Consider the following 23,808-nt stretch of genomic DNA (forward strand, 5'->3'; position numbering starts at 1 on the left):
TAAAAAAAATTATAATAACGTAAACATCATTGGCATTACTGCATCTGAAAATGCCAGAACTATCAAAATATAAAAGTATTTATCTTTTATGGTAAATGCCATAACAAAAAAATAAAAATAAAATGCCTGAATAACTTTTTTTGTTGCTTTTCCTCCCAAAAAACATTGAATAAAAGTGATCAAAAAGCTATACATAACCTAGTATGGTATCAAGATTGCTCAGCAAAAAAGAATCTTTACACAGCTTTATAGGAAAAAACATCAAAAAGTTATGGGTGTCAGAATATGGTGGCGCAAAAAGATTTTTTTCCCCAAAATTCTTCATTCCTTCAAAGTGTTTAATATTAATTTGGAATTACTGTCATTGTACTGACCCACAAATTGTGTAATTTTACAACCCAGTATACGTTATTAAAGCAAAATTCGTAAAACAATATTCTGCAAAAAAACGAAATCAACAACAACGAGCCTTTTGATGGCTATGTGAATGTAAAAATAAGATTTTATGGCTTTAGGAAGGAAAGGAGTAAAAAGCAAAAAATTAAATAAAAATTGTTTAGGACAGGAAGGGGTAATGATTAGAAGTAAATATTTATATTGAGACTTTTCCATTGTCTGTGGCTGTTAATGATCACCACGGAAATTAATGTCAGTATTAAGGAATAATAAGTATAATGTGAATACTAATCTAATGATTCAAGTATTGAAACGTGACCTTTTCTTTAGAATGGACTTTTAAAAGAACCATTGGTGACATTGTAGGCTCAGCTAATATTAGTCGTTTTTTGGGGAAGCTCACAATTCTACCATTTAAGGTTCATGTATATTACTGTATGTTGTAGATAACCACACCATTGAGAAAGAATGCTTCCCTCTGAATAGCAGCTCCACTTAACATTGTACATAATCCCATGTTTTACACCTCTCCTCCAAACCATGCTACCTCAAAGTAGTCTCATGTACACTGGGGGATACTGTAAGGTACTGTGGTCGGTTTAATATGCGTTTTGCAGGTGACAGGTTCCCTTTAAGTATCTGTTTGAGGTTGTAAAATAGTTGCTTTATTCTAGAAACAGTGCATGACATTGGATTGGGTTTGGTATTGCAGATGACGTGAATGGCGCTGACCAGCAATACCAGACACAGGTCATGAATGAGAGTGGCATTCTTTCCAAGAGCAGCCATGATTTTTCTTATTTCAAACAACCTATATAATAAAGACTGATATAAATAATTCAGTTTTCTAGCATAATTCTCCAGATTGGTCGATATATTTGAAATCAAAGTAAAAAAAATGTATTTAAAAAATCCAATAATCTTAGGACTCAATGCAGCAAACGGGAAATGTAGTGATTTGATAATAGTAATTATAATAATACTAATTGTTAGAAAAGGAAATTTGTTGTACAACAGAAAATCTCATAGAGACGGGATGATTAGTTATGGAGGATGAGCATTAGTCTTGTGGATTAGTTGTCAGCACAGAGAATGAAAAAGCTGCTTGTTAAAAATTAACAAATGTTAAATATAACTATGTAATCTGCTGCGTTACATTCAGTCTTTAGCATCGAAATCCCAGATCTTCTTTTAAGCTGAAAACAGATTTACAAAAAAGAATCCTCCCTACATAGTTTCTTCATATTATCCACCATTATCCGTTAGCCAACAGCAAAATAAAATGCAAACCTAATGATAGAAACACAAAAGATCTGCATCCTACAAGAACATAAAATATTATATACAGCATTAAGAAAGATATTATGTTCCTGTATTTCAGGTGATGCTTCTTGTTTTTCACTTGAATGTGGATGAGCTGCAGTACTAGGTACAGAAGTGATCAATAGAGATGGCCTTGCGGTTCGTTTGGCGGTTGTTTAGCGGCGAATTTTGCGCTGTCGCAATTCGCCGAACATATGGCAATGTCCGCCGGTGGAATATCCTTTTGCATTGCGCTGAACTTTGACCCATGACACATCCATCAGGTGGGACAAGACAGCCAATTCAGATGTTTCAGCCCATGGACACACCCCCTACCTTATAACAGAACCCGATCTGGCAGCCATTTTACATTCTTGTTTTGCCAGTGTAGGGAGAGGTTGCTGTGTGGAGCAGGGACAGGCTGTTAGGGACACCAAATGCTAGCTAATAGCCCACAAAAGTCCTTTTAACTGTTTAAGTTAAAGACGTTGTCGTTGCCTCTATACTGCGTCTGCAAGCCTGTCTACCAGACCAAATCCCCACACTACCTACAACCCTGGCAGGACCTTTCTACTCAATGACATCACCACAGAACTACAGGGCCTTGCACTTCTTGGTGTCAGGAGTGTGGACTTATTTTTATAGTGTAAACTATGTTTCTCTCTTTGTATATATAGTATGCAAGCTATAAATATTTTGCTGCACAGAAATTGAGGAAAGTATATAACAATGGGAGGAACAAGATTTAGTCAGAAAATGGATTGAGGAGGGGGGTCCAGGGAAAGACTTGTAAGCTGGGAAGGAGACCAGGAGACCAGACCAAAGCTTCATGAAAGGTTGGACACAGTTTTGGTCTTGTATGAAGGAAAGTCAGGCAAACCATGGACTTAAATATTAAAGTCCTATCCCGAGGATTGGTCACCGATATCAGACTGGTGGATTTTGGCACTCTGCACCTGCACCAATCAACTATTTGAGCCAGCCACTGATGCCAGAAACTACACAGTGGATGGACCTAGAAGCAGAAGGCTACTCAAACTGTGTAGTGCCAGTGTACTACAGCTCAGCTCCCATTCAGTACACTGGCACCAGAACCGGAAACCCCCTTTGACAAGACTACACATGTGGATTTTGGAACAATTACATTTTCATGTCCTTGTAGACCGAGGTCTAATGCCAGTGGTATACCTAGAAGCTCCTGGGCTTCAACTTAAATCTGTATTCCCAGCATTTTGAGAAGTTTTGAAAACTTTTTTGGGCCGGATAAACCCTTTAAGATGTTCATACACATTAGATTAATTTTGACAGATTGACTAACCATTTAAAGTTCATTGGGAAAACCCAACTTTCCCCCAGATGACAGATTGTCCCAATCTTTTTGCCCAATCTTTTTGTTCTCAAAGGACAATAGAAGCTTATTCCTTCCACCCCATTGAAAACACATGCATGTTCGGCCAAGCGTTTATGGAGAGGTATAGTCATCCAGGTCAATTGTGGAGGATCCAAATGAATTAAGTACACCTAGATACTGTATCTTGCTCTGAATCTGCACTGTAAGATAATTGGTTGAACTTGTATTTTTCAACTTTAGTATGTATGTGACTATTATCGTGGTATTTGTAATTGTTAGAAGGTTATTATCCCAAATGTATATTGTATATTGTAGAGATTTGCTCATACAAAAGAAACATTGCATAAATGAAAAAAAAGAATAAAGGTCAGATAGTAATTATGTTATTGATAGCAGATGTGGTACAGTATACAAATGAAAAGAATGTTAAAGCACAATAAAGGAATAGAAAATGTGTGGAGAAGTGCATTGTACCCCACCGTATAAAATACTGCTAGAAATGAAATATGGCTTCAAGGGTGTTTCTTTCAGCTACTTTGCAGTCATTAAAATGAGTTGCATTTTGCTGTGGAAAATACTGGATTAATTACGACAATTTTTGGCTGTGGGTAGAGTGTGAATTCTGCTTAATGCTTCCACTAGCATCAAAAATTCAGATATCAATTTAAAGGAAAGGATGCAAAAGTCAGCGAACAGGAGAATAATTTTTAGAAATACGAAGCCATGCCGTAATGAACTCTTATTTCTTTACACATTCATGGACAAAAAAAATGAACGCACTCAGATCGAAATGTCGGATTGCTGCCAAACTTGGCATCCACTTGGAATGAAGTCTCAAACAGATATGTAAACAGGCCCGCCATCAGAAATTTCAGGGCCCCATACAGTGCTCCTTCACCCTGCCTGGCTCCACTATACTTTACCAGGCTCCACCGCTTACCCTTCCCTGGCTCCACCCCTGCCCTGCCCTGCCCATAGATCCTCCCCCGAGCACACATTAACAGTTGCCATCCTACACCATATCACATACACCAATATTAGCTTTTGTTTTGGCCAAAAGGTTTTCAATCCTGTCATCATGACAAAGTAGACCTAGCTGCATACATGATGCTAGCAGTAAATCTGGGACCATATCTGCTGAACCCTAACTAAAAAGCCTGCTTATCAGGGTCCTGCAAGTGCACTCAGGGTATGTTTGCAGCATGTTTTTGGTGCTGCTCTTGTTGCAGATTTGGTGCCAAAAATCGCAATGTCAGTCAGACACCACCTACTTCATTAGTTAGTTCTTACTACCAGTAGGACTGCACTGGGGCCGATAGACAGAAGGATGCCAGAGCGTTACCACCAGCACATGTGACACCACTGCCAAGAGCGCTCTGACGGAGGCTAGGCATGATGTACAATGCCAGAGCAGGCTCCAATACCAGTGTGTACAGGCATATATTATATCATACACTGACAGCAGTATAGGGAGCAGCACATAGCACTTGGGCCTCAGCCCAGCCGGAGCTTGGCCCACCCCGTCCATCATTCTCACCTGGCCCCTGATGGAACTACTGGCAGTACTGTTCTAATGGCAACGCTGTAAATAATTACAGGTGTGGTCTGATTAGACACTGGGTCTTGCCACAATAAACTGCTTCTCCCGCTCTGCTATAAAACGTCTCTCAGAGGCTACTTTTGGGTTATGTGAGCACAAGCTAATGTGGAAAAGGCTTTGTACAGCTCAGACAGACCACCAGGGAGAGCATTGTTTAATCTGCCAACGAGCATGAGCACAATTATGTTGTCCACCACCCAGACACAGGTGGAACCTTTAATCTCTTATAACATGGTTATATGGGAAAATAATAGCATTCTGAATACAGAATGCATAGTACAATAGCGCTGGAGGGGTTAAAAATAAAAAAATTAAACTCACCTTAATCCACTTGATTGCTCAGCCTGGCTTATCTTCTGTCTTCTTTTTTGCTGTGTGCAGGAAAAGAACCTGTGGTGACGTCACTCTGGTCATCACATGGGCCATCACATGATCCATCACCATGGTAAAAGATCATGTGACAGACCATGTGAATGTTTTTCATGGGAAAAACCCTGAAAGGCTTAGTTGTCAATGTAGTTCTTAATTTCCAAGAGAAATAACAGAGGAACAGCACAATGCAGATTTTTAAAAAACAAGATGCTCCACAATTGTTATTTATGAGTAAACTTTTGCCAAGAAAGTCTGATCACCAGGCATAGGGAAAACTGAGAAGAGTAGCCTAATACACTGCGGCGTCACATGATGTCATTCCATGTTATTGTCATTTATCGTCCCTAGATCGAAAAATTATAACGTATGGATAGAGACACCATAAACTCTGCCTATTGGTGAAGCTGTTGTATGGGAACGCGCTGTCATTTTGTGTACTGAACAATGCAATTCCATCAGCACAATGGTACATGACAGGCAAGGAACGAGACTGCTCGTCACGTGCCCGCCAGTGCCACAATAAGAGCTGGCTGGTAATGCGATGCTGTAACCGCCGTCTGCTACGTCTTCAGTGTTCTGCAAATCAAAGACTATTTGCTGTATAAAATAGCTCTACCAGGGCAAACTCCTTGAACTGAGTTTGTAAAGGAGCCGTTTGGCTAGCTGTATAACAAGCGACTACAAGGCCCCGAAATGCGTCAGCAGATGTCATCTTGTAGTTTTCATGTGATGCTCAATTAAGAGAACATCTGATGATGGATACTGTTATTTTTTCCACCTTTTCGCTGTTTCTTCTGCTGCATTTCATGTGTCTAAACCACATAAGGCTGATCGGAACCAATAATCTGATATGTATAGAAATAATGTAACTGGTTTGAGTAATAAAGAGGCCCACTATCATTTATATAAAATTCTGCATCAATAGCAATAGTAATATATAGTGACAGACGTTATGTCTGCCTTTGTGTTTGAAGGAAGCCTGCTTCATCTTACTCCTTTCATGTGTCTTAAGCTGTCAGTCACTTGTCACTTCTGGACACATCAACAACATGTGGCTGACCGGGCTGTCAGGATAACGGCTCCCTCTGACCAAGAAACGGCAACAACTCCGTCCTTCGATGGCTGAATAGACGGCTATGATGCTGAACTGAGATGACAATCATTACTCCGGAGACACATTCCCTATACACATCTTCAGTTCGGTCCTCTAGAAATAAAATATTCACACTTGGCTTTATACTGTGAGCTGGGTGTACGATTTAATGTTACATTGTACATCTCTCGGCTTCACATAAATTATTATTATTTTTTCATCTCCTATGTGCAGATATTGCAGTTACGGTACATACTTGTCATGGCGCCCCCTGCTGTCCTTATGATTCCTTCTCAGAACATGTTTAGTGCTGGCAAGAGAAGCCTTTTCCTAGTGACTGGCCTTCACAATGGCAGGAATCACACTATGGCCCATGTAGAAGAGTAGTGATGAGCGAATCAAAGTCTAGGATCTGAATTTAAGGATAAAATCGATTTGCCACAAAGCACAAATCGATTAAACCTAAAATAGTGTAAAAAAAACAACAACAAAAAACAATACTTACCTGATCCATTTGCTCATGACGGGCCGGCCACCGCCATCTTGCTTGAAGATCTCGGCGGAAATCCCATGACTCAGTATGAACGCGGCGTCTGAGGGGTACAATGACGGGTACAATACACCTACTACTTACAAAGAAATGCGCTTCTTGATGAAATTATTAATCATGAAGCAGATATTTTTTTTTTTATTCGGCGAACCAGCCGTAACAAATTTTTAAATACTTCGCTCAAGCTACACTATACACACGCCAATCGGATCCCTACTCTTTACTGATGAGGAGCAACAACTCATTGGCCAACCAGTGGCGTAACTACAACTGACTGGGCCCCACAGCAAATTTTTGAACGCCTTCCCCCCCAGCAACCCCCACTCCTGCAGCTAGTCAAGATCGGTCTCTCAGACCAGGCCCGGCAGCCGCTCAGTCCATTCCCTATACTCATATACTGTATGTCATGTCATTGTATAATATTGTTGAGGAGCCTTGAAAATTAAAAATTTCAGTCCTCTTCCCAGGCGGGCCCCTTCTCATTTCGGGCTCCATAGCAGCTGCTTTCCCTGCTTCCACTATAGCTCGTCCCCTGCAGCCGACCATTTAATGTGTATGGACTCTCTCCTGATTGCACATGTCAGGATCAAGTCTGTTGGATTTCAACATGCTCAATCCTTTGTTCTCATGGGAGATAAGTGGAATCCGGCAGCTGGTTATTACAGAACCCATGAATGCTTGGATCAGCCAAGGATGCATGTGTATGGAAGGGATCAGGAGGAATAGCTGTTGGTCAAATCAGCATTTGGCCAGCTGCTATCTAAGATGTCTGGCCACCTTAGTATATAGACTTGTATCTCTGGAAGGGGAAATTGCTTATGAGTCACTTTCCTGTATAAAATATTAGCATGAAGACAAGGAATAACTCCAGCAAGTCTGCCCAGAGATGGTGCAACAAAGTATTACTGAATATCTCTGACTACTCTTTAAAGGGGTATTCCAACCTAATGGAAAACAGTTCCCTTGGCAGAAAATAGTATAAAAATAAAATAAAAGTGATTATATTCACTTTACTGATGCCAGGGTTCCTGCTGCACTCCGCCTCTGTCTCGACATGGCAGGAAATGGCTGGGATTGCTGCTCAGCCAATCACCATCTGAGGCGGATCATTGCTTCAGCGAGTGATTGGCTGAGTGATATTCACAGAGGACCTCAGCACTGTCAGAACAGCAGAAACGGGGGATCGGTGAGTATATGTGCTTGCATTTTCAAAGTGAATTTCAGGAAAATTTTCTGAATCCTAGACCACACCGCCCATATAGTCAATGGGCTTTTCCTCTTTTCAGCATTTCATTATTGTCTGTATCTTTTCATAGTGTTCAGTCTTGCATTTGGAAGGTGGGTACTGTTTATAAGCACTAATGATGGTGGTACTCTATGCAATTTTTCTGTGTAGATGTAGACTTCTGAGTGACCCAAAACATAGCTTAATATTCCCTTGGCTTTGAACATCTCAGCAAACCGGCTGTTCCTTCTTAAAGAGGTTGCCTCATCTGAGACAAAGGGGGCATATCGCTAGGATATATCGAGGACGGAACTGTAGAAGTGGTGGATGGCACACTGCGCATGCGCAGCCGGCGTCCATTCATTTTCAATTGGGCCGCTGAAAATAGCCGAGCTCTGGCTCAGCTATTTCGAGATGAATGGGAGTGGTGGCCGGTCATGTGCGATACGCTCCCATTCACTTTTATGGGGAGAGAGCTTGGTGGTGGCCGGACCGGAGTCCTCCAGCCACCACTTTGCAGGGCTCTGTTCCCAATATAGGTGAGGGTCCCAGCGGTGGGACCAGCACCTATAAGACAATGGGGGCATATCCTAGCGATATGCCCCCATTGTCTGACATGAGACAACCCCTTTAAGGCCATAAAGATTCCTGATGCTGTGAATTCGCATCTCACGGTAGGTCTACTGAACTGAAGGTACTACATTATGTGAATAACGTTTAGTGGACCAAATGGTGAAACAGGAATTCACAGCATCATAAATGATTAGGATGCTGTGAGTTCACTTCAGAAGAGCCGTGTTCTATCAGGAAAATTCAGCTCCCACATGTTTCCCGGACTGAATACGCTCCAGTGAGACTGGCCTAAAAAAAACTACAATGCATTTCCTGTAAAGAGCTCTTAGCACAAAACATTAAAGTTCAGTCTCTTGGATACATCTTGCTAAATAGATTTCAGGTTGATAGTTTAGAACAGGGGTCCACAATGTTTTCTGGTTTGGGGCCACATTGTCAGACTGAACCGTGATAAGGGACAAATATAAAATTTAAAGGGATTTTAACAACTGACATACTGCATTTATGGCATATTGTACATACAGTATATTCCATTAATGTCTAGTTACAGTTCCAGGACTCCCATAGTAATAATAGGAGAATACATTAAAGATACATGTGTGTAGCCACAAAGCATAGACATCCATGTCTGTTATCAGATGGTTGGGGGCCACAAACAATGGTATTAAGGGCCGCATGTGGCACCCCTGGCTTAGAATCTCCAGCCTTTGAAGTTTGCATTATAGGTCAAGTTGACTGGCTGAATAGGGTTTTACTATCTACTGTACCTTGTTCAGATTTACTCACAAAAATACAAAATCATGTTCTGACCACCCTACGCTTAAAAGACAGTAGGTATTGCAAAGAATTGGTTATAACGCTCAAACCCAGATCTTTAATGGGGTTTGTCCAGTGAAAATTATTTTTTTTATCACATTTCTGAAGCATGGCCTCTGAATCAGAAGGTTCATACTTACCTGCTGCACATCTCCCTGGTCCTCGGCACCCCTCTGGTCCTTGGCACTCTCTCCATCTTCTGGTCCTCACACTGTTTCCATAAGGCTGGGTACACAACGCGTAGGGGGGTCATTTACTAATAGATATACACCAATTATTGGCGCATATCTAGCGCAGATTGCAGCTCAAAGGTTATTTAAGCTGCAATCTGTGACTGTTCCCCTCTCACGCCAGGTGTTGACGGGGAAGGGGACAGGCCTGCAGACCCGTCTCATTTATCAATTTTCTACACCTGTTTTAGGCATAGAAAATGGTCTAAATGTTCTCCAGCAAGAAAGCGGTCTTACATTTAGGCAGGCGGTGGATGCGCTGACATTTTGGAGAGGCCGGCACCTCTACATAACTTGCGCAAAGGGGTATTAAGACCAGTATCTAAACCACCAGTCTTAATGGGGGCATAACCCCCATACTGTTCAATCTACTAAACCAAAATGGTGGAAAGATGGGTTTTAGTTTCTCCAATATAATTGGATGTGTTTTTGCTGGCGATCAGTTGAATAGTGAGATGGTCGTTTTTAGGCATAAAGAGAAATGTAAACTTACACCACCTACACGTTGTGCCAAAAAGTTGGTGCACGATGGCGCCTCATAACCCGTGACCAATTTCTCCCTAAGTCACACCCTATTCCTACCAAATGAGCCCCTTTCGTGATCAAGTTAAAACTAAGGTCTAAGCTAAACAATAAAAAAAATAAAAACTAAGTTGTTGAATTCATTTTCATGAAATCTGTTTCAGATAACTGGTCACCCTGGGACAAGGTGCTTCGCTGCCAGGCACCAGCATTATCATCCATGATTTTTAGGGCAACTGCTGCATAAGGCCTCATGAACAGTGATGGTCAGTTAGCAGTGTTCACCAGCTAACACATGCGGGCTGCCATCTTTAGTAAGGTAGACTCACCCGTCCAGCGATGCACAGGTAAGCCCTTACCTGTGCCTGTGCCAGGAGCCGGTCTGAAATCAAATGCGGTCACCGGGAGCAGGCTGCCGCCAGGGGCCTTCATTGGGCTGTTCTTGGAACTGCCTGCTCCCGGTGACTGCATTTGATTTCAGACCGGCTCCCGGCACAGGCACAGGTAAGGAAGGACTTATCTGTGCATTGCCGGACGGGTGAGTCTACCTTACTAAAGATGGCAGCCCGCATGTGTTAGCTGGCGAACACTGCTAACTGACCATCACTGCTCATGAACACGGCTGTTGCCCGGTTGTGCCCGTGTTGCGGCCCGCGAACAGCGTGTCTGCAATACGCAGGCACCGGCTGTTTGCTCAGCACTTTACTTGAATGGGTTCACTATCTGGAGGGTGCAGAATGGAAGCATGGAATGGAAGCACCCTGTGCGTCTGCCCTGCAAAAAAATAGAACATGCTCTATTTTTTGCGGTGCAGACGGATCACGGACCCATTCAAGATGAATGGGTCTGGATCTGTTGTGGCAGCCGCACGGATAGTGCCCATGCATTATTCCCAATGCCAGTGCCGTCCCCAATGCACGGAAGGCCTAAGTGTTTGTGCATGAGGCCTAAGTGTGTGTTTTCCCTGCAGCTCTTTTCCCACATACAGTATGTCCCGTGGGGCGGTACTCCACAGCTGAGAACCAGCCTCTGCGCTTTAGCTAATACAGGGGTTTGACAGATTCTGTACCAAAGAAGCAAACAACAATGTTTCAACCCCTGTTTTTGAAGAAATTAGTTTTTGTGACCATAAACAGTATTTGATTGAAAAGGGAAAAAGGGGAATAAATGACGGTGATCATTAAAAGATTGCAGTAGGGGCTCAGTGATTAGCGCAGGTGCCTTCCCGAAAAGTCAAGTATTTTTTTTCCAAAATTGTGTGTTAATAGAGTCACATCTCTACGAGAAGTTTTGGAACAATGAGTGGATTCATGGTGGTTACTAGACTCTTGAAGTTGGTCACATTCCTGCTTTGTCTATAGTTAGAGTTCTGACTGTTTTTTCCTTACAACAAGAACATTATTTTATGATCAAATAAAGCAGAAAAAAATATTCTATTTATTAAGTCGATAACTTGTGTGCGGTAGAAGCTCCGGATGCAGACAAGTGTTAGAAAGCCGTGCTCACTGTCATATTCCTCTCTTCTTCTTTCCCTTAATTAAGGAAATAACAAATATGTTGTGACAAAGAAAACTCCTGCACTGGGAACTGAATAGGTCTGTAGAAACATAATTCGGATAGAGAAATGGGGTTAAATGGTCACATCCATCTGATACACCAGCAGAAGATATTACCCATGATGAGCACGGTAGTTTATCGCTGCACATTTACAGATCATGGAGAAATGCACTGAAGTTTCTCGAAGAACAGAGCTATATTAGTTAGCAGGGCCATAGAAGGTGCATACCCGGGCCCTGGTTCATTAAGGTGTCCCAAGGCCCCTTTGCCACATAAGACGATATCAGTATTATAAAAGCTGCTAGGTAGACTGGCTTTTGAAACTAATTTTCCACTCGGGCCAAGGAGCTTCAAGGGCCACATCGGTAAGTTCATTGCTGCAAGGATGGACCCGGTGTGGTAGCACACAGATTTGTATTGTGCACCAACAGGCTCTTCACGTTAACCTTTTTTTAATTATTATTAGAGTTAGGCGAATCAAAGTATCCAAAGTGAACTTCGATCCGAATCTCAGTGAAAATTTGATTTGCCACGAAACCAAATTTCCTCATATGACGTCATCACGTAATTCACAAGATTTTGTGTGGGAACTTCAATCAAGATGGTCATGGCAGCCTCTTCGCGGTCAGATGGATGAGATAAGTATTATTATTTTGTTTTAATGGAGTAACGCCTGAAAGCCCACACTATTATTCTCAGATGTTGCAATCAACATGAAAGCGGCATCTAAGGGGTTCAATGATGGGGGGGGGGGGGGGGGCGGTGAAACGAGCAAATTTCTAAAAAAATTACTCAACACTAATTATGTTCACTATTTCCTTTTGCTAATTTTATGTTTTTTTTTATTGAATGTAATTTTATATTTTTGTCTGAATTTTAAAAGGATTGGCCCATCTGCCACACTGATGGCATATCACTAGGATACACCATCATTTTCAGTTAGGTGCAGATCACACCTCTGGGACCCGCTCCTATTTAGACACTGGGGACCCTGAAGTGAAGGGGGCACAAAGCGCATGCGCAGGAGTGCTGAAAACAGTAGAGCGAGCACCCACAGCTATTTTTGGAAATCCAATAGTAATGAATCCAGAGTGCACTGTGCAATTGCAAGGCCACCTCTGCATTTGCCACTATAGGACTGCTGGAAATAGCCAAGCCAGCTACCATAGTCGTGAACAGAGGGTGGCCCCGCATGTGGCTGCTCTCTGTCCACTTTGAGGGTTCCATTTTAGAACTAGGAATGGGTTCCAGACGTGGAACCCACACCAAACATTGATGGCATATCCTAGAAATAACCATCAAGATTCCAGATGTGAACACTGCATTAGTTATCATTTATAATGCGCCGTCTAATGCCATTTAGCTTGGCATACCTTAAATATGCTCTAACAGGCATTATTTGAGGACAGCCCTCGCGTTCTTTGTTGGCCACATCAAATGCGAAGAGTCAGCCCCCCTTTTCTTTGATGTTCTATTGATCACATCATTTCATGGAATAAATGGCCAGCCATAGTTATGTGGTGTAAACTATCACAATTTGCCCCTGAGGGTGACTGCTGGGTCAAGTGCTACTTGGGGACACATCACTCCTGAGCCAGTCATTGGCTGCCGTAGTGCTCATGCAGAGCTAGACTGGGATTACAAAGCAGCCCTGGCACAAAAACTCCCACCAGCCCCTGTATAATATTGTGTAAAATTAGTGGTGTGAAATTGCAAATTGCTCAACATGATCATGTCTCTAATTAAACAATACAAAAAAAAGAGAACAAAAATGCAAGACAGAAATGCCTGAGCACATGGTTAGGGATAGTGTTACCTTCCCAACAGCAACACATACCATGACAAAGCTCCGAATTTCTCCTCAGCAGCGTCAAATATCACCATGCAGCACAAAATATTTCCCAGAGGCGCCAAATAAATATCATCATAAAGCTCAAAATATCTCCCCAGCGGCACAAATAAATGCCACCATAAAGCACAAAACACCTCCCAGCACCACCCCTCCCCCACTGGCAGCAGCATCCCCAGTTAAACTCCTTCCTGATGCAGCGATTTGTCAATTTTTGTCAATTTTTTTTTTTAATTTTTTTTTTTACTCCATTCCTTCACAGGTCCACAACATTACTTCTGCCATAGGTTTATGTTATGTTTTGTTTTTACGGTGTTCAATACGGTATGTGGTAGAAATGACATTATCTTCAAACTTTTTACTTTGAAACACCCTATTCTTACCCCCATAACTTTTTTATTTTATTTATGTCTGCGGAGCTGTATCAGGGTTCATTTTTTGCGTGTCGATCTGTTTTTTAATGATACCATTCTGGGATGTGTTAGACTTTTTGATTACTTATTATTCAATTTTTGGGGAGGTGAAGTGACCAAAAAACAGCAAATTGGCCATTTTGATCTTTTTTTACGCCATTCACCGTACAGGATAAACACTTTCATATATTAATAGTTCTGGTGTTTGGGACACAGCAATGCTATTTTTTTTTATTTTGTATTATTTTTTTGTTTGTTATACTGTTTTACTTTTTAGGCTTTTTTACTTTTTTTTAAACTTTTTTCTACTTTTTTCTTACATTTATTTTTAGCACCCCTAAGGGACTTGATTATGTGATTGTCTGCTTCTCCCTTAGCCTGTAATGATTTACCATAGCAGTATATGGGAGAATCACTACATCCTAACAAGCCCTGCCACAGGCAGGGCTACATAGGAAATTAGCTATGACAGAAGGCCCAAGTCTGCCATAGCAACCAAACAGCTCCTGTGATCTCATAGTGGGAGACTCATTCAGTTATCCAGAAAGTAACTGCTCAGGTGCCGTGGTCACAATTGACCACAATATCTGAGAGATTAAAAGTCTGTGATCAGCATTATCGCTGATCACAGACTCTGCCACAGAGAGTCTGCTTTGTAAAGCAGCAGGCACCCAGCTTTGGCACCTACTCAGCTTCTGACTGGCCTCCAACTTTAAAGTTCTGACATCTGTCATACGTGTATGGCAGATGTCAAGAGGAGTTTAAATTTCTCACCTCTCTTGCAGAAGGACAGCATAGGAGCAGTGAGACTGGATGGAGATGCTTTCCCCGTGTAAAATTCCACACTCCCAGGGGGTGAAGGACCTCTGGTGATGTCATCACAGTCAGGTCCTGCACTCTTCTAACCTTAGAACTAGAGATGAGCAAATTGAAGCTGATGAAGTGGAATTCGATCCGAATTTCATGAAAAATTATATTTGCAACGAATGCGAATTTCCTTGCGCTTCATGGTAACGAAACACAATTTTTCCTAAAATGGCAGCTACACGTGTGAGGACTGAGGACATGGGGCAAGGAACTCTGGGAAGGCGAGATCACCAAGATTGACATGCCTGCATGCAGCCAGTCAGCAGCTAGCCAGCCCTGTGATGTCACAGCCCTATTAATACGGCAGCCATCTTGGATTCAGACATTTTCCAGCGTTCTTAGTGCAGGGACAGACATTTCAGGCGCTAGGGAGAGTTATACTGAAAACCTCATTGTGAAAAAAAAGCGAAGGGAAACATTATTCAAATTGCAGGGAAACGATAAGAAGGAATCATTTCACAGCATCTTAGTGCAGGGAGAGACGCCTGAAGTCGCTATGGACAGTGCTAGTAAAACCTCATTGTGAAAAAAAATGTGATTTACAAGTGCAGGGAAACATTATTCGGGGATCCAAATAACCATTATACAGCTCTGGCATTCCAGCAATTTGTTCTTGTTATTGGGGTGCGAGTACGATGTTGAAAAGCCTTAAGTGGCTTATATCTGTGGAAAAAGAAAACTATATCCGCATTTCACTTCTGCAGTTATTTGTGTTGAAAGAGTTTAGTGGCCTAGTTCAGTACAAAAAGGAAAAAAATATATCCACTTCACTGTTACATTTACTAGTGGTGAAAGAGTTTAGTGGCCTATTTCAGTACAAAACGAAAAAATATATGCGCATTTCACTTCTGCAATTATTATTATTTCAGTAGAAAAACAAAATATATTCAGCGTTCATTTTTGTAGTTATATGTGGTAAAACCTTTAGTGACGTATTTAGGTCGAAAAACTAATTTTATTCAGTGTTCAGCTCTGCAGTTATATGTGGTGAAATCTTTATTGATGTATTTCGGTTGAAAAACAAATTTTATTCAGCGTTCAACTCTGCAGTTATATGTGGTGAAATCTTTATTGATGTATTTCGGTTGAAAAACAAATTTTATTCAGCGTTCAACTCTGTAGTTATATGTGGTGAAATCTTTCTTGGCGTATTTACCATAGGTCAAAAATAACATTTTATTCAGCATTCAGCACTGCAGTTATATGTGGTAAAATCTTTATTGATGTATTTCGGTTGACAAACAAATATTATTCAGCGTTCAGCGCTGCAGTTATATGTGGTACAATGTAGTTTTTTTTGCCACTCAGTGGCCTTCTCCTGATGCTGCTGCCGCCACCTCCATACTAGCTCATTGTGCCACTCAGTGGCCTCCTCATGCTGCTGCCAACTCCAGACTTGGTCATTGTGCCACTCAGTGGCCTTCTCCTGATGCTGCCACCACCTCCAGACTAGGTCATTGTGCCACACGGTGGCCTCCTCATACTGCTGCCAACTGCAGACTCGGTCATTGTTCCACTCAGTGGCCTTCTCCTGATGCTGCTGCTGATGCCGCCACCTCCAGACTCGATAATTGCTGCCAACTCCAGACTTGGTCATTGTGCCACTCGGTGGCTTGCTCATACTGCTGCCAACTCCAGACCCTGTCATTGGACCACTCTGTGGTCTCCTCATGCTGCTGGAATCTCACCACTATGTCATAGGTTCACTCTGTGGACTTCTCATGCTGTTCTCACCCTCTCCACTTCATGACTGGTCCACTATTTTGGCTTTCGGCCTGGCTGACATAATCATTTATTTCACCTTTCTTCTGATCTGTCAGAAGGAAGGAAAAATGAGACGCACAGCGGATACTGTCTGTGTAGCAGCTGTAAGGCCTGTCTGGTCTCTTCAGAATTGGCTTATGATTTGATAGCCAAAAGCAGGAGTGGGTACAAAACATTAGCAATACTGATGGATTATTGAGCAAAGGCTGACCGATTGAAGGCGTATGCTCCACAGACAGGATCTGATTTTTGTGGGTTATTGTTCTGACAGATCAGAGGAAGAGCAAAATAATCAGTGACGTTAACACAAACTTACTGCTGACACCCTCTCCACTCTGTCAGGGGTGCTCTACTTGTATAAGCATTTAATAGAAACATAGAAACATAGTATGTGTCTGCAGATAAGAACCATTTGGCCCATCTAGTCTGCCCAATATACTGAATACTATGGATAGCCCCTGGCCCTATCTTATATGAAGGATGGCCTTATGCCTATCCCATGCATGCTTAAACTCCTTCACTGTATTTGCAGCTACCACTTCTGCAGGAAGGCTATTCCATGCATCCACTACTCTCTCAGTAAAGTAATACTTCCTGATATTACTTTTCAACCTTTGCCCCTCTAATTTAAAACTATGTCATCTTGTAGGAGTTTTTCTTCTTTTAAATATTCTCTCCTCTTTTACCTTGTTGATTCCCTTTATGTATTTAAAAGTTTCTATCATATCCCCTCTGTCCCGTCTTTCTTCCAAGCTATACATGTTATGGTCCTTTAATCTTTCCTAATAAGTTTTCCCTGCAATCCATGTACTAGTTTAGAAGCTCTTCTCTGAACTCTCACCAAAGTATCAATATCCTTCTGGAGATATGTTCTCCAGTACTGAGCACATTACTCCAAATGAGGTCTCACTAGTGCTCTGTAGAGCGGCATGAGCACCTCCCTCTTTCTACTGGTAATTCCTCTCCCTATACACCCAAGCATTCTGCTAGCATTTCCTGCTGCTCCATGACATTGTCTGCCTACCTTTAAGTCTTCTGAAATAATGACCCTAAATCCCTTTCCTCAGATACTGAGGTTAGGACTGTATCACTGATTTTATATTCTGCTCTTGGGTTTTTAGGCCCCAGGTGCATTATCTTGCACTTATCAACATTAAATTTTAGCTGCCAGATTTTTGACCATTCCTCTAGTTTTCCTAAATCCTTTTCTATTTGGTGTATCCCTCCAGGAACATCTACCCTGTTACAAATCTATGTGTCATCAGCAAAAAGACACACCTTACCATTGAGGCCTTCTGCAATTTTGCTGATAAAAATATTAAACATCATGGGTCCCAGAACAGATCCCTGAGGTACCCCACTGGTAACAAGACTTTGGTCTGAATATACTCCATTGACTACAACCCTCTGTTGTCTTTCCCTCAGCCACTGCCTAATCCATTCAACAATATGGGAGTCTAAGCCCAAAGACTGCAATTTATTGATAAGCCTTCTATGTGGGACAGTATCAAAAGCCTTACTAAAGTCTAGATAAGCGATGTCTACTGCACCTCCGCCATCTATTATTTTAGTCACCCGATCAAAAAAATCAATAAGATTAGTTTGACATGATCTCCCTGAAGTAAACCCATGCTGTTTTTCATCTTTCAATCCATGGGATTGTAGATTTTGCACAATCCTCTCCTTAAGTATGGTTTCCATTAATTTCCCCACTATTGATGTCAGACTTACAATAGAACAGGTTGTGTAGAACTATGTGGAATCAGCTGACGACGGTGTAAAAGGAATGTGCTTCTTCTTGATGCTAACATTGACCTGTAAAGCTGAGTTGATACTTCAGGTATTTGGTCAGTTTTGGCCCCGTGACTGCCTAAATAAGTGAAGTGTGCAGTGATTCTAATAGCGACACCTGTCATCTGCATATCATACGGACTTACAGTATTATTTCACTACCACAGCAGACTCCTTATGCGTGTAACTGTAAGGCACGGTGTTCTACACCCCTATAAAGGCTCTCTGCAGTCCGGAAATAGACGTTTTTTAACGTAATTCGCCGTGAATAACATTAGCATCCAAGAAAAAAAAATAAAAAATTTGGTGAAACGGACGAATCAAATTTTTTAAAAATTCGCTTATCTCTATTTAGAACCTTAGCCTAATCAGTTGACAACCCCCAAAACATAACTTGCATAAATGATACTTTATACCACTACCTATCTCAGAGTCATATGACCTCTTCACATGACCTCAACCTTTCAGAAGCCCATACATATTAGGCATTACCCTTGTACAGTTAGGTGGTTAAGAACTTGTGATGACATTATCACAGTAAATTGAGTGCTCCTAACCTTGGAACTGCCCTGACTATCAGTGCAGTTCGGGTACTTTAAGGGTGTTAAGGACCTGTGATGATGTCATCACAGGTCCTTGAGCTCTCATATACTCGGAACTGCACTCATGCTGCAGGATTTGAATCATGAGTGTAGTTCTTGTTTATTCAAGTCAGGTGGCCCCGCTGACAGACCAGTCCACTGGGAATCTGCCCAGTAGCATATGCCCCCATCTGTGTGGAAGTTAAAGGCAAGGGAACCAGAAGACCAGTGAAGAGAGTCACAATGCCAGGGAGCTGAAACAGAAAATATGGAAGAGGCGAATATAACAGGCTGGGGTGAAAACTAAAAAAAAAATGAAAAAAATTCTGGACAATTTGAGGCTGCCTACACACTTTGAGGCCGTTTGAGGCTGCCTACACACTTTGAGGCCGTTTGAGGCTGCCTACACACTTCAGAATTGGATCAGTATTTTTTTTGTACACTATAACCAGTAGTGGATTCTAAATGCAGAAAAAAAAATGAAATGAAAATATTTATACTTCTTTTCATTATTGTAAATCCACCCTTGATCTTGGCTTAAAAAAATAGAAAAATTCAGATCAAACACTGAAGTGTGAATGAGGCCTGAGTTTCCTTCGTACAATAAATCACATTCCTCAGCAGTAATTGTTGAGGGGAATCTTTGCTCAAGCTATTAAGAAGAAGAAGACTAGACCATTGTCCGGTGATCTTTGTATGGTAGATTATATTATGTTCTTCATCTGGAAAACCTTACGGAAATGTTGCATTTTTAATGACTGATTAGAGAATGTTTTTCCAACAATAATCTTATATTCTGTGCCTAACAGGAAATATATTCCCTGGGTGTCTAAAGGAGAAATATACAGGTGGAACTCGAAAAATTATAAAGTCCATTTATTTCAGTAATGTAAATTAAAAGGAGTTGCATTAATGCAGCTTAAAATTTGAATTTTGTGAAAAGGTTCAATATTCTAGGCTCAAAGTGTCACACTCTAGTCAGCTAATTAGTCCGTACCCTCTGAGCAAAGGGGACCTGAGATTGTGACTTTGGGGTTTCATAAGCTGTAAGCCATAATCATCCAAATTATAACAAATAAAGGCTTGAAATATCTCGCTTTACCTGTAATGAGTCTCATCTGTTAGTTTCACCTTTTAAGTTGCATTACTGAAATAAATGAACTTTGCACGATATTCAAATTTTTCGAGTTTCACTTGTACTGCCATTTATGGCAATTATGTGTATATGTCATTAGGTTTACCTCAGGAGTATAGTAGCGATGGACGGTATAACTTTGGACATGCCTGCTGTAGTCCCCATGTAATAAGAGCATCTATTCTTATGACTCTATGCTGTGCCACTCCCTTATTATTCCTGCTAGAAGTTATAAATACATTACTAGCAGTCCACAATGATGGTCCAGATGGGTGTCACCAGTTGGGGGCATGCCACTGCACAGTCTATCTAGTTAGTGCTACCACTGTGCAGGGACACACCCTCAACTGGTAACACCCATTTTTACGCCTGATTGGATACTGATGACCTATCCTGAGCATAGGTCATTAATACTGTATTAGAAGCCCAGAAAACCCCTATAAATGCATTTCATTTAGGATACACATGACACCTGTTATACCCAGCCCTAAGAAACTGAACTTAAATTGCTATAACATGAAATTGGTGAGCAAAGGATCGGTAGGAAAGTCAGGGTCCCAGTGTTGTGTCCTTAATGTAATAGGTACAATGCCACCATCTGTGGAAGCCTTAATCTGGAGCTCCGTCCATGCAGCAGAGCCGTGTGCATGGAGTCTGTACAGTAGCACAAATACTTCCTATGCCTCTGTATTATCTCCATGTTGTCTTTTAGCTGGCCGATAGACTGCTATGGGTGCAATAATTTAGGTTCCTGCTCTCAATGAGCACTGCGCAGTGAATAGAGGAAACGGCTATGCTACTTCCTCTATTGGACCTTGTGATCATGTGATCGCTGGGTGTTTCAGAGGCACAGCAGAGCTGCTGGGTCTTTGCAGACCCTGATCAGCTCTGTCTGCCAACAATGCCCCCACATGGGACTATTTTCCCCAATGACAGTGGAAAAGTGTAAATTCAAAAAAGGAAAACTGTCAGTGTCTGCCAGAGGTATTTCAGTGACCTCCAGAGCAACAAATTATGTAAATAAAAGAAATAATATGCCCATGACAAAAAAATAAATGTTTGGTAGTCTAACAAATAAAAGGTTAGGGACAGTAATACTGTCATTCCTTCCAATAGCACCTTATCATGCTACAGCTATTCATGTCACAACAGCTGGGGAAATGTTTTTAGCTATTGATGTAATTAGAACTCTTTATGTTTTACACTTCATAGATTAGTTTTATTAGTTAGATACTAACATCATTAAACTGAGCAAATTTATTTGGTCTAAAAATGAATATTTTCTCTGGATAAAAAATGCTAATATAATAATAAGTCCTATCAGATGGACATCACGGCCTGCTAATCCTGTCGCATTAGCATAAGTAAATGTGCGGCCAAATATAACATAAAATTGTTACAAAAAAAAGAATCAAACTGGTAAATAGATTAAAGGGGTTGTCTCACTTCAGTAAGTGGCATTTATCATGTGGAGAAAGTTAATACAAGACACTTACTAATATATTGTTATTACCCATTTTGCTTCTTTTACGGCTGGATTCGTTTTTCCATCACATTATACACTGCTCGTTTCCATGGTTACAGACCACCCTGGAATCCATCTGCGGTGGTCGTGCTTGCACACTATAGGAGAAAGTGTCAGCCTCTCTGGTGGCCAGGACCATGGGAGCGCACATACGGTAGGCTAGTGCTTTATCCTATAGTGTGCAAGCATGACCACCACTGATGGATTGCAGGGTGGTCTGTAACCATGGAAACGAGCAGTGTATAATGTGATGGAAAAATGAACCCAGACAGCAAAGGAGACAAAATGGATAATAAGGATATATTAGTAAGTGGCTTATGTTAACTTTCTCTACATGATAAATGCCACTTACTGAAGTGAGACAACCCCTTTAAAGATAAAATATCTAAATGCAAATGTTGAATGTGTTACGCTTTGAGCAATGGTAAACCTCTGTACTCCTCTGTCACAGGCTCAGGGACAATTCAGACTTTGGCCTCATGCACATGACCGTTCTATTTTTTGCGGTCCGCAAACCACGGACCCACAAAAACAATCTGTCTCTGTACAGTATTAGAATGTATGGGCTCCAATGAGCTACCAGTACCAGCATGTAAAACGGCTAGGGCAGCGCTAAAGCCTGCCCATGAGTGCCGGTGACGTCACCGGGAACACTGCTAGGCGGAAGCCTCCGCCTAGCAGTGTTAAAAATATTTTAAAAAACAGCACGATACAGAGGGGTTGAATGGGGGAAGAAGTGGATTTATCCGGCTAAGCTTGGACAACCCCTTTAAGTGCACAAAGGGTGGGCCTAAGCCACTCTGTGCTCCCTTGCTCCTCCTGCTTCCTCTGCCAGCCCCTCCCTCTCCTTCTTGATTGACAGGGACAGGCAAGGTGACTTTGCAAGAACTTGGTCTTGCCCGGTTTAACAGTGAATTTCCTGTAGACAGACCCCTTTAATACACGTTTCACTTTTTAAAGTCCTATCCTCTCATTCACACTGCCAAAAATGGAACATATCCGCAGGAAATTAATCCCTGTGTTCTATGCTGGATTTCTGCAAGACCGATTGTTTCAGGAACATGCTGAAGATCCTGCAGACTGACAAACCGTGGGGTCAAGGCCAACTCCAGTTTACTTCTGTCATTCATTTCTAAGTTTACTGTTTTCTTTGACAAAGCCCCATTGACTTTGTATTGAATTGTTTATGACTGAAATAGTGATCCACTATCTACAAACCATAGAGAAATAATTCATTTATACTGCATAGGTGCACATAATCACTTTGCATATACAGGTACAGTGGAAAATATCACACTCACGTGAATTATTCCTGCCTCCAGCACAATAAGTTAATTAAATGTGTGAAGCTCACTGTGTGGTATACATGGCTATAAAATATATCCTGTACTCAAGAAAAACCTGCATTTCTACAATACGCTGTTCTAGAATTTCTATATACATTTGACACAATTAATAGGAATTACCATTTTTTTTTCTCATTGACTTTTAAACTAGAAAAGTAAGAAAAAGATAAGTAAGAAAATAAATCAACAATATACTATTTTTAAATAAATTTTAAATGTTTTTAAATAAAGCTTGAGTCAGACCCCCACTAATTTGATATTAATGACCGATCCTGAGGATAAGAAAACCCCAGATAACCCCTCTTTAGGTACACGTTGTTTGGTCATGATGGCATATAGAGTACATACAGAGTGATGGCATATTCATATAGAATATCTGACTTACTGTATCTCTTTGGTCCATCTTCTAAACAAAATGACAGCGTTAACGTTGCATCATCTTCAAAAAATTCTGTAGTAAAGGCATCCCACCAAAGATTGTCACTGTCCTAGCAAAGAAATCAGAAATGGGTATCAGTACATACATTCCCAAAAGTAGCCTAGGATGTTAAAAGCGTTCACCATTGTGAATTTTCTGAGGTTTTGCAATTGTCTGAAAAACACGGGGATCTCATTGGTACAAAATTAGATCAGCTTTTCAAACACCTCTTAAATCTTGACCTATAATATTATATTTAAAACCAAAGTTTTCCATTTAAGCTATTTTTTATTTTATTTTTTCCATAATTGTTAAAGTATCATTAACGTTCTTCAAACTGATAAAAAACTAGTAAATTCTACTTAGTATAAAATAACAACACAACAACCGTGATTACATTTTTGGCAAAGAATGTTGGGCCTGATTCAGAAGGCCATATTTTTCGTGCAGACTGCGCACAGATCCATAGAAGTCAACGGTGCAATCGCACTCCATTTTTCCACATAGACCATAGGTTTGTGTAGAGAAACTC

General features: G+C 41.2%; 1 protein-coding gene across 4 annotated transcripts in view; it reads right to left on the bottom strand.

Annotated features, from left to right (window-relative positions):
* Nucleotides 1-23,808, bottom strand: part of LDB2 (LIM domain binding 2) — a 362,209-nt gene that overhangs the window by 211,262 nt on the left and 127,139 nt on the right. For all 4 annotated transcript variants that reach the window (XM_044296920.1, XM_044296912.1, XM_044296938.1 and 1 more), the window contains exon 2: nt 23,244-23,346. In XM_044296920.1, coding sequence (XP_044152855.1) covers nt 23,244-23,346 — 103 coding nt within the window. The remainder of the gene's footprint in view (nt 1-23,243; nt 23,347-23,808) is intronic.

This window comes from Bufo gargarizans, chromosome 1 (genome assembly GCF_014858855.1).
Source record: "Bufo gargarizans isolate SCDJY-AF-19 chromosome 1, ASM1485885v1, whole genome shotgun sequence".
Lineage (NCBI taxonomy): Eukaryota > Metazoa > Chordata > Amphibia > Anura > Bufonidae > Bufo > Bufo gargarizans.